Genomic DNA, 16,917 nt, shown 5'->3' with positions numbered 1-16,917 from the left:
TGGCCAAGGAAAATGCGGTGAAGCTATTTGAGAGCGTGAAATACAATTGATGGCTGTAATCATCCCCAGAAACACCTGGCTAACTTGATGGATAATGTAATCATCTGGCAAAGTTGAGTATTTTGTTTAAACATGTACAGCAGCTAGCTAGCTGAACAATGGACCGGGATAATCCCAAGTCATACTACTAGTGTAGCTCCCCGTATTATTGGCATATTCAACAGTGTTTAAAAAATATATTACCTCCAACAGTGTTATCTTGTGATCAAGCCATCAATGTTTTGTGATTATTGGTGTCGTAAAAATGTTAGCTAATGGGTTAGCAATTAATAGGAAATACTACTACTATCAACTTTTTGATAAGCGGTTTTGCAAAATAAATATGTCCCGTATTATCGGCATACGGTCCCAGTTATTGGCCACCTTACTATTTTTTAAATTACAAGGTATATCCGTTTAATTCTGTTCAAAAAAGAGACACCAACCTCGTATCCGAAGTGTTTACTAGATAGTTGACTAGTTGGCTAACCTTCCAGTAAAACAAAATGACTTGCCTGTCAACTTTTAGAATTTTACAATATAAAATGTGTATATATATTACTTTTTTGAAAACTCTCAAAGCCTAACTTAACTTACATAAACGGCAATAAAAATTGGTAGTCAGATAGCTAGAAGGGTGTCTTTAGTCGCAAACATACTGTTATTTTCCAGGCCATTTAAATGTTGAGCTCGAGGTGATTTTATCCTCTAACCACTAGAGAGTGTCCGAAGTTAGGGGGTGCAATGTTGGGGGGAAAATTAGCTACCAATAAAACATTGTCATAGCTGTAGTATGAATCTGCAGGTCGCTAAAGCTAACAACTAGGTCTAATGTTACCTAGCTAACAATAGGCTATAACTATCAATGCAAATGTATTTTGGATTTGAATAATATTACCACACAAATCATCGCTAGCTACCGAACAGTATGCTTTAACTTGCAATAAAAATGAATTTGAAACGCATAATATCTGAAAATGTAGCTAGACTCTTACATGGATGAATGCTCCACTGCAGACTGGAACCATTTAACTCAGTTTTGTTTGTAGATCATGGCTATCGGGAAGGTTCCTGACTTTTTCTGTGACTAAACCAGATGGGCACATCATTTAAGAATTGTATTCACGGATACAATACAAGTTTGTTATTAAGGCACATGAAAGAACACATATTCCAGAAGGCATTTCTGCCCCCCCAAAAAATGTTATGTTAAAATGTCTCTCCTGTGACATATGCCTAGTTTCCTGAAACGAGTCACAAATAAAAACATATCTAACTGGTGGGATACACAAGCTACATTCCTTGCCAAATTAAGACCGTTTTATAACATTCTAAATTATTAAAGTATGGAAATACTTGTTCCACCAACGAGCTGCAGTTTTCGAATAATTGCGTCCAGTCTATTTTCCATTTTCCACAGGCTACTTTGCGATCTGCTACTGCCATTTATACTGACTGAATATATATGGGGCAATTTAGCAGTTAAGAATTGTTACCTGTAATGGTTATCATAAATGAGACATTATTGCGAACTGTTGGCATACAGGCCTAGATAAATGTGGACATATTTTCTTAAGGTCTTGTGTTCTAAAAATATCACATTTTTTTCATTCAAGTACTTGAGTTCAATATAATTTATTGTGGCAGTAGCTAAGAAAAACTTTTGTCTTCTGTTCATAAAATATGGATTCCCCCTGTGAAGAAACAGTGTAGAATTGCAGGAAATAGTTATTAAAAACAAACAAATATTTTTAAATGTTTAATTCATTCATTGTTTTTTGCACCCCCAATTTCAGACAGTCAGGCACCCATGAATGTTGTTTTTCTATTTCAATTTGTAACGTAAAGTAAAAGAGTGATGCAAAAACTTTGAGTGTTGAAGATTGAACATTGTAACGGTTTTCTTTAGGTGAAGTAGAGGCGGACCAAAATGCAGCGTGGTTGTTCATGTTCTTTAATTTATACAGACACTACACATGAGATAACTAACAAAAACAACAAATGTGAGAAAACCTAAAACAGTCCTATCTGGTGCAAAACACAGAGACAGGAACAATCACCCACAAACACACAGTGAAACCCAGGCTACCTAAGTATGATTCTCAATCAGAGACAACTAATGACACCTGTCTCTAATTGAGAACCACACTAGGCCGAAACATACAAATCCCCAAATCATAGAAAACAAACAGACTGCCCACCCCAACTCACGCCCTGACCATACTAAATAAATACAAAACAAAGGAAATAAAGGTCAGAATGTGACAAAGATCATATAGATACTAAGTATTTATACCAAGTATAGATGGTAAGTATATATTGAATAAGTTAATATTGTTTTAATACAGTGATACGTCACAGAGACGTCATCAGAGTGCGCAACAGGACTCTGTACTGTCGGGTTGTTGTTAACATCAAAACATTTTCATTAAATTGATTTTAATCCGAACTAAAGTTGTGTTTCTAAGGATTCCACAAGGTTAGCCTTTACGGCTGGGATTGGAAGTTTCCTTTTTTTGCGTGTATTCCTCGAGTGCTAACTGGTTGTACTATAGCCACCTGTCATCGTGGGAAAGACTCATTGTTATCTTTTCGTAAAAAAACTGGCTGGAGTAAAGAGCCAATCTGGACACTAAGGAGATCCTGAGGGAAATCGACAAGTACCAACAGCTTTACGCTATGAAGGAACAACATACTCCTTCAATGAAAGATCCGAACACCTCACAAAATAACTTTAACCCAACAAGAAAAGAAGAAAAACAGGTTCATATACAGACACGGACAATTTACTTACCTAAAAAAAAAGACTTTTCTGTGGCTCAGTAGCTGCCTTGTACCTTGTAATCTGCATTCTGAGCTCTGGCCCAATTGTAGACAGAATATTGTTAATTTGCTCTTGGCTCATTCTAAAGTACTGGTGATGGCGTGCTCCATCTAGACAAAGTTCAGCAACCAGGTGGTAGTAATCTCCCTGCTGTCTCCTCTGTTGGTTGATAGGGTGCTCCTAATGTGCCTAGCTTCCTGATGGTTCTTCATATGTCTGTGAAGTTATATTTTGAAAAAGCTCATTTTTAGGTTAAAGAAAAAAAATGGGTATAAACCCAAATCAAATGTATTTTTAAAGCCGTTTTTACATCAGCCGATGTCAAAGGGCTATACAGAAACCCAGCCTAAAACCCCAATCAGCAAGCAATGCAGATGTAGAAGCATGGTGGCTAGGAAAAACTCCCTAGAAAGGCAGGAACCTAGGAAGAAACCTGGAGAAGAACCAGGCTCTGAGGGGTGGCTAGTCCTCTTCTGGCTGTGCCGGGTGGAGATTATAACAGTACATGGCCAAGGTGTTCAAACGTTCATAGATAACCATTACATTTACATTACATTTAAGTCATTTAGCAGACGCTCTTATCCAGAGCGACTTACAAATTGGTGCATTCACCTTATGACATCCAGTGGAACAGCCACTTTACAATAGTGCATCTAAATCTTTTAAGGGGGGGGGGTGAGAAGGATTACTTTATCCTATCCTAGGTATTCCTTAAAGAGGTGGGGTTTCAGGTGTCTCCGGAAGGTGGTGATTGACTCCGCTGTCCTGGCGTCGTGAGGGAGTTTGTTCCACCATTGGGGGGCCAGAGCAGCGAACAGTTTTGACTGGGCTGAGCGGGAACTGTACTTCCTCAGTGGTAGGGAGGCGAGCAGGCCAGAGGTGGATGAACGCAGTGCCCTTGTTTGGGTGTAGGGCCTGATCAGAGCCTGGAGGTACTGAGGTGCCGTTCCCCTCACAGCTCCGTAGGCAAGCACCATGGTCTTGTAGCGGATGCGAGCTTCAACTGGAAGCCAGTGGAGAGAGCGGAGGAGCGGGGTGACGTGAGAGAACTTGGGAAGGTTGAACACCAGACGGGCTGCAGCGTTCTGGATGAGTTGTAGGGGTTTAATGGCACAGGCAGGGAGCCCAGCCAACAGCGAGTTGCAGTAATCCAGACGGGAGATGACAAGTGCCTGGATTAGGACCTGCGCCGCTTCCTGTGTGAGGCAGGGTCGTACTCTGCGGATGTTGTAGAGCATGAACCTACAGGAACGGGCCACCGCCTTGATGTTAGTTGAGAACGACAGGGTGTTGTCCAGGATCACGCCAAGGTTCTTAGTGCTCTGGGAGGAGGACACAATGGAGTTGTCAACCGTGATGGCGAGATCATGGAACGGGCAGTCCTTCCCCGGGAGGAAGAGCAGCTCCGTCTTGCCGAGGTTCAGCTTGAGGTGGTGATCCGTCATCCACACTGATATGTCTGCCAGACATGCAGAGATGCGATTCGCCACCTGGTCATCAGAAGGGGGAAAGGAGAAGATTAATTGTGTGTCGTCTGCATAGCAATGATAGGAGAGACCATGTGAGGTTATGACAGAGCCAAGTGACTTGGTGTATAGCGAGAATAGGAGAGGGCCTAGAACAGAGCCCTGGGGGACACCAGTGGTGAGAGCGCGTGGTGAGGAGACAGATTCTCGCCACGCCACCTGGTAGGAGCGACCTGTCAGGTAGGACGCAATCCAAGCGTGGGCCGCGCCGGAGATGCCCAACTCGGAGAGGGTGGAGAGGAGGATCTGATGGTTCACAGTATCGAAGGCAGCCGATAGGTCTAGAAGGATGAGAGCAGAGGAGAGAGAGTTAGCTTTAGCAGTGTGGAGCGCCTCCGTGATACAGAGAAGAGCAGTCTCAGTTGAATGACTAGTCTTGAAACCTGACTGATTTGGATCAAGAAGGTCATTCTGAGAGAGATAGCGGGAGAGCTGGCCAAGGACGGCACTTTCAAGAGTTTGAGAGAAAAGAAAGAAGGGATACTGGTCTGTAGTTGTTGACATCGGAGGGATCGAGTGTAGGTTTTTTCAGAAGGGGTGCAACTCTCGCTCTCTTGAAGACGGAAGGGACGTAGCCAGCGGTCAGGGATGAGTTGATGAGCGAGGTGAGGTAAGGGAGAAGGTCTCCGGAAATGGTCTGGAGAAGAGAGGGGATAGGGTCAAGCGGGCAGGTTGTTGGCCGGCCGGCCGTCACAAGACGCGAGATTTCATCTGGAGAGAGAGGGGAGAAAGAGGTCAGAGCACAGGGTAGGGCAGTGTGAGCAGAACCAGCGGTGTCGTTTGACTTAGCAAACGAGGATCGGATGTCGTCGACCTTCTTTTCAAAATGGTTGACGAAGTCATCTGCAGAGAGGGAGGAGAGGGGGAAGGGGGAGGAGGATTCAGGAGGGAGGAGAAGGTGGCAAAGAGCTTCCTAGGGTTAGAGGCAGATGCTTGGAATTTAGAGTGGTAGAAAGTGGCTTTAGCAGCAGAGACAGAGGAGGAAAATGTAGAGAGGAGGGAGTGAAAGGATGCCAGGTCCGCAGGGAGGCGAGTTTTCCTCCATTTCCGCTCAGCTGCCCGGAGCCCTGTTCTGTGAGCTCGCAATGAGTCGTCGAGCCACGGAGCGGGAGGGGAGGACCGAGCCGGCCTGGAGGATAGGGGACGTAGAGAGTCAAAGGATGCAGAAAGAGGAGGGTTGAGGAGGCAGAATCGGGAGATAGGTTGGAGAAGGTTTGAGCAGAGGGAAGAGATGTTAGGATGGAAGAGGAGAGAGTAGCGGGGGAGAGAGAGCGAAGGTTGGGACGGCGCGATACCATCCGAGTAGGGGCAGTGTGGGAAGTGTTGGATGAGAGCGAGAGGGAAAAGGATACAAGGTAGTGGTCGGAGACTTGGAGGGGAGTTGCAATGAGGTTAGTGGAAGAACAGCATCTAGTAAAGATGAGGTCGAGCGTATTGCCTGCCTTGTGAGTAGGGGGGGAAGGTGAGAGGGTGAGGTCAAAAGAGGAGAGGAGTGGAAAGAAGGAGGCAGAGAGGAATGAGTCAAAGGTAGACGTGGGGAGGTTAAAGTCGCTCAGAACTGTGAGAGGTGAGCCGTCCTCAGGAAAGGAGCTTATCAAGGCATCAAGCTCATTGATGAACTCTCCGAGGGGACCTGGAGGGCGATAAATGATAAGGATGTTAAGCTTGAAAGGGCTGGTAACTGTGACAGCATGGAATTCAAAGGAGGCGATAGACAGATGGGTAAGGGGAGAAAGAGAGAATGACCACTTGGGAGAGATGAGGATCCCGGTGCCACCACCCCGCTGACCAGAAGCTCTCGGGGTGTGCGAGAACACGTGGGCGGACGAAGAGAGAGCAGTAGGAGTAGCAGTGTTATCTGTGGTGATCCATGTTTCCGTCAGTGCCAAGAAGTCGAGGGACTGGAGGGAGGCATAGGCTGAGATGAACTCTGCCTTGTTGGCCGCAGATCGGCAGTTCCAGAGGCTACCGGAGACCTGGAACTCCACGTGGGTCGTGCGCGCTGGGACCACCAGATTAGGTGGCCGCGGCCACGCGGTGTGGAGCGTTTGTATGGTCTGTGCAGAGAGGAGAGAACAGGGATAGACAGACACATAGTTGACAGGCTACAGAAGAGGCTACGCTAATGCAAGGAGATTGGAATGACAAGTGGACTACACGTCTCGAATGTTCAGAAAGGTAAGCTTACGTAGCAAGAATCTTATTGACTAAAATGATTAAAATGATACAGTACTGCTGAAGTAGGCTAGCTGGCAGTGGCTGCGTTGTTGACTTTGTAGGCTAGCTGGCAGTGGCTGCGTTGTTGACACTACACTAATCAAGTCGTTCCGTTGAGTGTAATAGTTTCTACAGTGCTGCTATTCGGGGGCTAGCTGGCTAGCTAGCAGTGTTGATTACTTTACGTTGCGTTAAAAGAACGACAATAGCTGGCTAGCTAACCTAGAAAATCGCTCTAGACTACACAATTATCTTTGATACAAAGACGGCTATGTAGCTAGCTATGTAGCTAGCTACGATCAAACAAATCAAACCGTTGTGCTGTAATGAAATGAAATGAAAATGTGATACTACCTGTGGAGCGAAGCGGAATGCGACCGGGTTGTTGAGTGCGGAAGTTCTATTCGGTAGACGTTGGCTAGCTGTTGGCTAGCTAGCAGTGTCTCCTACGTTAAGGACGACAAATAGCTGGCTAGCTAACCTCGGTAAATTAAGATAATCACTCTAAGACTACACGCTCTAAACTACACAATTATCTTGGATACGAAGACAGCAAAGACAACTATGTAGCTAGCTAACACTACACTAATCAAGTCGTTCAGTTGAGTGTAATAGTTTCTACAGTGCTGCTATTCGGTAGACGGTGGACGTTTGCTAGCTGGCTAGCTGCTAGGCAGATAGCAGTGTAGACTACGTTAGGACGACGAACTACGATAATTACGCAATTATCTTAGATACAAAGACGGCTATGTAGCTAGCTAAGAAGAAATTGCTAAGATTAGACAAATCAAACCGTTGTACTGGTCCTTCTGTGGCTCAGTTGGTAGAGCATGGCGCTTGTAACGCCAGGGTAGTGGGTTCGATTCCCGGGACCACCCATAAGTAGAATATATGCACACATGACTGTAAGTCGCTTTGGATAAAAGCGTCAGCTAAATGGCATATATTATTATTATTATTATTATAATGAAATGTAATGAAAAGTTATACTACATGCGGACCGAAGTGCGGATGCGACCGCTCGCTCCAACCCAGAAGTAATGAGGGTAATCAGGGTCAAATAATAAGTGTCACAGTGGTTGTAGAGGGTGCAACAGGTCAGCAACCTCAGGAGTAAATTTCAGTTGGCTTTTCATAGCCAATCATTCAGAGTTAGAGACAGCAGGTGCAGTAGAGACACAAAAAAATAAAATAATAAAACACTCCCTGATGCTTCTGTTAGGTGAGGTGTTATTCCGTACAGAGTGCGCTGAGAGTCCGGAAGCAAGTTCAGGGAGTGAGTGTTTTAATAAATAAAAGAAACAATGAACACGAAACACAAACAATGCACCGACATGAAAACAGAGTCAATAACACCTGAGGAAAGAACCAAGGGTCGTGACAGATATAGGGAAGATAATCAAGGAGGTGATGGAGTCCAGGTGAGTGTCATGAGGCGCAGGTGTGCGAGACGATGGTGACAGGTGTGCGGGATAATCAGCAAAAGGAATCATCAGAAGCAGTCATTGTAGCTTATTATTTAGCAGTCTTGGATAGACAGTGCACTGTAACATAGCTCCCATGAACCTGTAAACTAGTACTGCCCTAGTTTTGAAAATCCTGCCTTCGAGTGTGGGAACAAGGAAGTATGGCTTCCATCAACCTAGATATTCTACAATATCCTGGCAGCTATGAACATTGTTGAGACCAGTCCAAAGGCCCTATTGAACAAGGATAACCATATCTACTCCCGTGATTGCGTGATGGTGCAATCTGTGAAACACAAAGGACACACTAATTGTAAAAGGGGTGCTTCAGTCCTACACCCCTACTTCCTGCGGCTATGCTCTCATCACTCATAATTATGTAGGGAGACTGGAAAAACACCCCAAATAGTATCTAGCAGTGAAGTTTCCCTTTAAATGAACTGGTATGTTGGTGCATTGATCAATTATACAGTTTAAAGGGAAAGGGGAAGAAAAGCTGTTTTCTTTAGGTTTTCCCCAAAGTCGACCTTTAAACAATAAAATCAATAAATATATACAAATAAATGGCGAGAGGGAGTCGGCATTCCACTGGCTTGAAGCTGAAAAGCGTTTTGCTTCTGACTTGCAGTTGTAGTGTCACCTGTCGGGGGAGAAGGGCGGTTGAAGGGTGGCTGGCCTGTGTGAGGAAAAGGAGCACTGCTGCCCTGTGTGTGAGACAGATGGGAAAAAAAGACTATGGGCCATACATGTTTTTATCCATAGTCTACCAACATTTCTCCATCAGTTTCTCCCTGAGAAATACATGTTTGTGTGATGTTACTGTACTAAAGTGTATAGCTAGATGCATTTTTTTTTTTTTGGGGGTACTGGGCCGAAAATGCTGTTGACCACCTAGCTAGCTAAAGTTGTAATCTACAAGCCAAACATGATTGTGTTAACAATCTGCATATCTAGCTTTAGCTAGCTACCTATCTAGGTAACGTTAGGTAGTTAAAATAAAGACATTGGGTCTCTTGTGGCGGTTATGTAGTGTAGCTACATGATGTAGCTATCGTTAGATTCCTTTGAGTACAAAGCAGTGTGAATACAGACAATCTTATCTTGCTAAGTGTTAGCTAGCTAAGAAGCCGTGTTAGCTAGCTTTAACATTGAACACACTAAGGTTAGTAACTAAAAACACAATCCAAAACTTACTTACCAATCCTTGAGAACAGTGGCCATTTTGTCATCACTCTTCCAACCTTTCAATGCTCGCCACCTTTCAATGTTAATTCCAATGTTTATCCAGTTTCTGGATTGGTCATGAGCAGTCTTTTTCTCGCCTTCTCTCTTTTGGGGTCAGGTTGATTTAGATTCAAGAACCGAGGATGATGTTTGTTTCTGTCGACATTTTCTGAAAATGTTGTCCCTGCTACCAGGACAGTATTCGGCGCATGTGACAAATACTGTTTGATTTGATGTTAGCTTATCCCACAATAAAAATAACGCTTTCATTTCAAGTGTTTTTATTTCAGGAAACAATAACTCTCAAAAGTTAGTTCAGAGCCAACCTCCCAGGGGGCTCCGATCTCCCAGGGTGCCCCGAACTCCAAGGGGGCCCAACAAAAAAACTAAAAACATTTTAATTTCACGTTTTTAGTTCAGGCAACAATAGCTCTCACCAGTTAGTTCAGAGAATTTGTGGCCCTAACCTTCCCAGGGCACGTGCTCTGCATGCCCATTCGGTAATCTGGCACTGACTACCAGGACATTTTAGCCTCTGCTTGGAGGCTGTCACTTGGCCGCAAGTGCATCTTCCAGCAAGACAATAACCTCAAGTATTAATCAAAATCCACAAATAAATGGTTAATTAACCACAAAATCAACATGTTGCAATCGCCGTCTCAGTCAATGGACTTGAACCCTATTGAAAACGTGTAGTTTGAATTGAAGAGGGCACTCCATAAGCACAGATGAAGGATATCAAGGATCTGGAAAATTCTGAATGCAGGAATGTGTTTTCCAATCTCATAAAACATTTTAGAAAAACTGTGTCATCCTCACAAGGGCAGGGTGCTAGAATATTGAAAAAAACAGGGGTGCCAATAATGTTTACTCCTATATTTTTTACTTTTTTACTTGCTAAACAACATATCTTCCTCTGAGCAATTGTATTAGTATAAAATAATATAATGTCCCCTTTTTTTGCATACAATATAGCTGATTATTTGTATTATTTATTTTATAAAGTATTTTTTGCTCATCTTTATCAAGTGTGCCAATAGTTATGGAACCCACTGTATGTGCATCAGATGCAGTAGTATGCTGGCTTTGTCCACATTTGGGGTCAACTTGGTTCCTCCCAGATGTATGAGAAGATTTTTCAATGTCTTATGCCAAAAGGAATTGAGTAAGTATTTTACTTTATTTAATTAACCCTACTAGAAATATACTTTTCACAGTAACAACATATTGGTAGTAGGCATATGGCAGTGGTGGAATGGTGTATATATAGTAGCAATGTTTCGATTTGTACATGTGCACTACAGTTTTGTAACCTAAAACTCGGGATGCAACCTTTTAAAAATAACCTCACACCCTGTAGCTTCTTACAAGAGACTTGACTAGGAAGAGTTTCCATGCACGAAGACTTCAGTTGGACTCCACTAGCAGTTTAAAAAAGGTTTTGCTGACCTTTGTCAAGTATGATACTGTATGTTTATCTGTGGAAGTGTTAATTTGTCTTCTTTGATCAAGTGAGTAGTAATGTATAAATTGTAACAAATTTGTACATTCTCTTATGTATTTTTCTGTGTTTAATTGAAGTTACTTTTGAAAACTTTCCTTCAGATCTCGGCACCTTTTGTGCCTAGGGGCAGCTTAAACTTGAACAAACCTATGAAACTTGAACATTGATTGGACATTGGTGTCATTGTGCCGTTATTTTATTGTGTTACTTTTAAAAATGTATTTAAATATATTACTTTATTTAGTAAATATTTTCTTAACTCTTAGTTTTCTTAAGGGCTTGTAAAGTAAGCATTTATATCACGGTAAGGTCTACCTGTTGTATTCAGCGCATGTGACAAATAATATTTGATTTGATTTGGGGTGGAGAAAGCAGGCAGAGACGGAATGAATGACATTGCCTTTCTAAACAAAGACGGGGACAGTTTTCCTACTGAGTCCAGAAAGCAGAGCCCAGTGGTATCTGCTGCCGCCACGTTATGCGGGTATCTGGACAAGCTGAGCGGGCCACTGAAGGTCTGGAGGTCCCTCTGGTTCATATACGAAGAGAAGGAGTGTCAGCTGGTCTACTACAAATGTGCCCAGGATGTGAATCCACTGGGATGGATTGACCTGTCCAATGCCATACTGGGAGAGCTAGCACAGGCAGACCAGGGGACCTTCTACATTCAAACACCCGAGCGCACCTTCACCCTCAAGGTAAACTTGTCCAAGTTGTATTCATATATGACAATAGGAAAAATACAAATAAATTACTCACAATTTACAGCAATCCTTTAAGTGGACCACAAAAAATATTAAATACTTAGGATAAGTTACAACAAACAAATATATAAATATAACTTTATTCCATTACTCAACAATATGAAAGCAGATCTAATTAAATTGAATAATCTTCCAATAAATCGTACAGATAGAATGAACCTCTTTAGAATGGCGTGGCTGCCAAAGTTTTTGTTATCATCTCTCTCTCACTCTACGGCATCTGCTGTCTCGACCTGAATGCTCTGCTATGAAAAGCCAACTGACATTTACTCCCTTAGGTACTGACCTGTTGCACCCTCTACAACCACTGTGATTATATTTGACCCTGCTGGTCATTTATAAACATTTGAACATCTTGAAGAACAATCTGGCCTTAATAATGACCATGTACTCTTATAAAAATAAAAAATACATGTTTTTTGCGGTTTTACTTTAGTGCCTTATTGCAAACAGGATGCATGTTCTAGAATATTTGTATTCTGTATAGGCTTCTTTCTTTTCACTTTGCCATTTAGGCTAGTATTGTGTAGTAACTACAATGTTGTTGATCCATCCTCAGTTTTCTCCTATCACAGCCATTAAACTCTGTAACTGTTTTAAAGTTACCATTGGCCTCATGGTGATATCCCTGAGCCGTTTCTTGCTCTACGGCAACTGAGTTTGGAAGGGCGCCTGTATCTTTGTGTGTATTGATGCACTAATGGGTATGTTGATACACTTTGGATAGTGTAATGCTTAACTTCATCATGCTCAAAGGGATATTGAATGTCTGCATTTTTTTTGTTTTACCCATGGCCTTCTTTGCGAGGCATTAGAAAACCTCCCTGGTCTTTGTGGTTGACTGAGGAACCTTGCAGATAATTGTATGTGGTACAGAGATGAGGTAGTTATAAATAAATCAAAAGTTTAACATTATTATTGTACACAGAGTGAATCCATGCATCTTTTTATGTGACTTGTTAAGCACATTTTTTAAAACATTTTGAATAAATTTGTAAACATTTCTAAAAACATAATTCCACTTTGACATTATGCGGTATTGTGTGCATTTCCAGCAATACGGTGCATTAAAACTAAAAGCAGACATTTTTGTGAATGGTTTAATGATGATTACAAAGAAATAACGACACAAGTGTCACAGTTGTTGAACTGGACGGACCAAGGCGCAGAGTGTGTTGAGTTCCACATCTTTTATATAAGTGAAGCTTTCAAACAATAAACAAACAACGACCGTGAACTACGTGGTGCTGAATGCACTCACTCAAAACAATATCCCACAAACACAGGTGGGAAACGTGGCCACCCAAATCCCCAATTAGAGGCAACGATTACCAGCTGTTTCTAATTGGGAAGCATAAAAAACACTAACATAGAAATATTTAACTAGAAAACCCCCTAGTCACGCCCTGAACCAAGGGCTCTCTATGATCAGGGCGTGACAACAAGCTTTTGCAAATTTCAATATAGTGACATACATAGAAAGAAAGAAATAAGGAATATGAAGTATTTCCATTGAGTGTGCAAAGTCTGATAAAGTGCAGCTCAGCAGTCCCATGAAGTAGGTCTGGCGGAGTACAGTGTACAGAGGGTTGTGGTTATGGCTGTTGGTGCTGAAATCTTAGACAAGTGGTGTTTCATCTGTGGGAAAGAGGGAAGTGCCTTGAGGAAGTCTAAGGTCACAGCTGTCTACATATGTTCAACCGATAACCAATAAGAAAGTGGACACACCCACAACCTTCCTACCACCTTTCTATGAAATGCATAATTCAATGTCCTGACCAAGTTTAATGCAAATCACCCACAGCAGGACAAAGGAGTTAAATTTGGACCTTACATAGGCATCATTCCCCCAACCTCTTTATAGTATACATTTTTCAATAGATTCTATACAAAAACTGCAGAGAAGCATGCTCTGAAACAGTAAAGTGAATCAAAGGACCTCAGCTCCATTAAACCTTTAATGCTGTATTAGGTAGGCATCCCGTGGTATACCGTTTTGGGGCTATTTCTGTTTTTTTCCTCACTCCAAATGTGCTTAGAAAAGTTATTTATTTGGAAGTAAAATCTTCCCCTGAGGTCCTACTTCAGGTCATTCTCAAAACCTGTCTTGAATTTCAGGCTGTGAATTGCGAGTCTATGATATACTGGCTGAAGCAGCTCCAGTTGAAGAGGTGGCATCATGGGAACATTTCTGGAAAGCTGGGAATGGTCACCAGTCACCATGCACTACGACGATACGCCACGCTGAGTGACGTCCTCCTCAGACACACTCCGACACGAATTCAGTCAGTATACACAAATATGAACCCTATTCATACATCTGCAAACACACACACACACACATTAAACAGAATTGGTCTTGGTTCACTCTAGAAATTTGACATAGCTTTTTAGACTTGGAGGAAATATCAGAATTTTGTATTTTATTAAGATCCCCATTAGCTGTTGCTAATGCAGCAGCTACTCTTCCTGGGATCCACACACAACATAAAACATGGCATAATACATGTTTTAAAAGACTAGAACAGCTCAAGGACAGAACTACATAAAAGTATTTATATCCACTCATTGATTCTTGAAGAATATAACTTAGAAATACCTCATGAGCAAAGTACAACTGTCTTACCCTATCATAACCCAAAATATAAGCTTGCTTAACTGTAATTTGAGTCTTTGTAAACAAATGTATAGTTTAAATGTTTTACATAAAAATAGTTAGTGTGTGATTATTTACTGTATGTTTATGTCCATCTGTGGTTGTAGTAAGGAATACTTACTCCGGAGCCGCTCCTCCCAGGAGCTCAGCCACAGCCTCAGCTGGGAGGAACTCTGGGATCCATTCCTGCCACTCAAAGACATACAGGCCCCTCCATATTTTGACCAGGACAAATCACGTAGGTCACTCCTAGACCACCTGATCCCCCTTTTTGGATGTTCACGGATATGAAAGGGCTGGATAGTAGAAAGTAATATGACAGCGGCTTCATTGAGCGCAAGACTGAGGAATGGCCGTTTTGCTGCCATCAATCCAGTCTGTTTAGACCTGTGAATGCTGAGTGGATGGTACCCGTGGGAAAGATTTTCACTATTATATAACCACCAATGCCACCTTTGTAATTAACAGTGATTTTTTAAAGTAATTGAAAACCATTTTTCTCTTTGCACAGCTCCAAAAACAAATATTGAGCCCTCTGGGCCAAAAACACAGTGGGTCCAGGAGATAGAGGCACCAAAGGGACACCAGAGCTCCCTAAGCAGTGAGGGCTCCTCTTCTAACCCCGCAGACAAGACTGCTAGTCCACAGCAGGAAGAGCCTCCAGACACCGCCCGTCTTCAACAGGAAGTGCTCAGTCTGGCAGGCCAGGTCAAGGCCCAGAAGGTGAGGTCTGGAATAACATAACGACTCAGTCCTGGAATATTTCTGTATCAGTAAAAAAAGCTAAACTCAGCTATACATCGAAAGTGTCTATATAGCCTTATATTTCTCTGAGGTCCATGTCAAACATTTTACCCAAGATCATGTTAATTAGACAACTGTTGACAACTGTTGACACATTGTACTATAGCGACCACCTGCTGGGTGTCACATCTAAGCCTGTCCCTGTAATCTCTGATGTCACTTCCTTTTTAGGATCTAGTATCCCTGTTGCAGAAGGCCCTGGAGTTGGCCCAGCAGGAGAAATTGACTCCTGCAGTAGAGTCCCCGAGGTCGGAGTGTGAATGGAAGAGTTCCAACTCACAACCATGGAATCAAGGCGAGTGCAACACAGATCATTCGTATGGCCTGCAGGTTGCGCCACTGCTGCGGCACGACTGTGTGGCCGAGTCTCAGGATCACCTCCGGCTACTGGCTGAGACGAACCAGGCTGATAGAGAGTTGGTCCTCCGTCTGTCCCAACATGTGGCTGAGAGTTCGGCCGACCCCCAGCGAAGCCTCGTCCGCGGTTGGACTGTCCTTGAAACGCAGGAGCAGCTGAGACAGGAGATTAGGAATCTTAAGGTGTGGAAGGTTTCAATGGCTTAGTGGACTAGCTAGCTAGAGCATGGGGCTGTAAGTCACTTTAGTTGAAGGCATCCACTTAAATTACCAGTATTGGGAGGATCAAGATGGACATCTCTTAGTAGAGTGAAGCCCGTATTCAATCAAACCTGCCGTTGCAATATTTATGCAGCATCAAAGAACTATTGCAAGCACACACACACCCACTCACTAACTCACATTCTGGAAGATGGAGGGGAGTCTCTGATGTTTTTTCAGTTGTGAAATAGTTCCTACAACAATAACAGTATATCAAACAATAATTCAGGAGCAACCTCTGTAAACTTGAAATACACTTTATAAATGTACTGAAGGCATTAAGTTTAAATGCTCTCTTCCCTCCCCAAGGACAACATTGAGGCCTACAAGACTCAGAATACTTACTTGAACGCAGAGATCTACAAGTTAACCAAAGAATGGAGGAAGAGTACAGAACAAGAGAAGTGCTTGATGATAAAGGTACCTGCTCCTGCATGACATTTACAAGACCTGACTTTGATGTTGCATTGTAGAATGTGTAGTATACTTTTGTGGCTTTTAGTGAGGCACTTTGCTTTTATTGGTATTTCCAGTATGATTCACTAGGTTTGCTGCAGGTAGAACATTCTAAGAAATTTTCTTTATTTGATGCAAGCCATCTCCAATCAATCAATCAATGTCTGGTTGGGTGTGTCTTTGGTGGGGGGGGATCACCTAAAAGCCAATTTATGCTTGATCCGGAATTGTGGTCCGAGGCTCCATATTGAGGGTGTGATGCAATTGCGGAGCCTCTGGAGGCATGCAGAGGCTAAATTGAGCTCTGTACCACATCGTCGTGTGCCTCCCAAATTTTGTAACAATGCGGAGGGCTTTGTATAGTTCTGCATTGACATGATTGATTGACCGAAGGTCCAGCATAAACAGACACTCTTCCTTCACAACAGCTCTGCTCAGAAGCTCTGTACTGCTGCGCGAAGAGCAAGAGGTATGATTGTCCTGACTTCTGCAGAGACTGTATCACAGTAAATGTTGCACAGCCAATGCAGACATCAGCTTGACCCTGCAGCGTCTTTTTAAGCCTGGGGAGATGTAGGCAGAGACGGAAGAGGAAGCGATTAGACCAGACCCAGCTGCTATTGCTTTGTCGTCATTAGTTACCACAGCCACAAAGTCTAAACCCTGCCTATTTCTACAATTTCTCTTCTTAAAATCATCTATACCTAACCACACTGCTAACCTTATGCCTAACCCTAACCTTAAATTATGACCAAATATTTTTGATTTCATGAATATATACAATATTGGCAATTCTGACTTTGTGGCTGTGGTAACTAG

General features: G+C 42.7%; 1 protein-coding gene across 1 annotated transcript in view; it reads left to right on the top strand.

Moving 5' to 3' along the window:
* The first annotated feature begins 10,660 nt into the window (after positions 1-10,660).
* LOC118395690 (TBC1 domain family member 2A-like) overlaps positions 10,661-16,917 on the top strand; it is a 43,988-nt gene continuing 37,731 nt past the window's right edge. The window contains exons 1-7 of the mRNA XM_052464368.1: positions 10,661-10,807; positions 11,173-11,498; positions 13,683-13,849; positions 14,328-14,458; positions 14,732-14,943; positions 15,196-15,564; positions 15,952-16,062. Of these exons, the coding sequence (XP_052320328.1) occupies positions 11,187-11,498; positions 13,683-13,849; positions 14,328-14,458; positions 14,732-14,943; positions 15,196-15,564; positions 15,952-16,062 (1,302 nt within the window). The 5' untranslated portion in view covers positions 10,661-10,807; positions 11,173-11,186. The remainder of the gene's footprint in view (positions 10,808-11,172; positions 11,499-13,682; positions 13,850-14,327; positions 14,459-14,731; positions 14,944-15,195; positions 15,565-15,951; positions 16,063-16,917) is intronic.

Source organism: Oncorhynchus keta, chromosome 16 (genome assembly GCF_023373465.1).
Source record: "Oncorhynchus keta strain PuntledgeMale-10-30-2019 chromosome 16, Oket_V2, whole genome shotgun sequence".
Classification (NCBI taxonomy): domain Eukaryota; kingdom Metazoa; phylum Chordata; class Actinopteri; order Salmoniformes; family Salmonidae; genus Oncorhynchus; species Oncorhynchus keta.
This window is presented reverse-complemented; position numbering and strand designations above follow the sequence as displayed.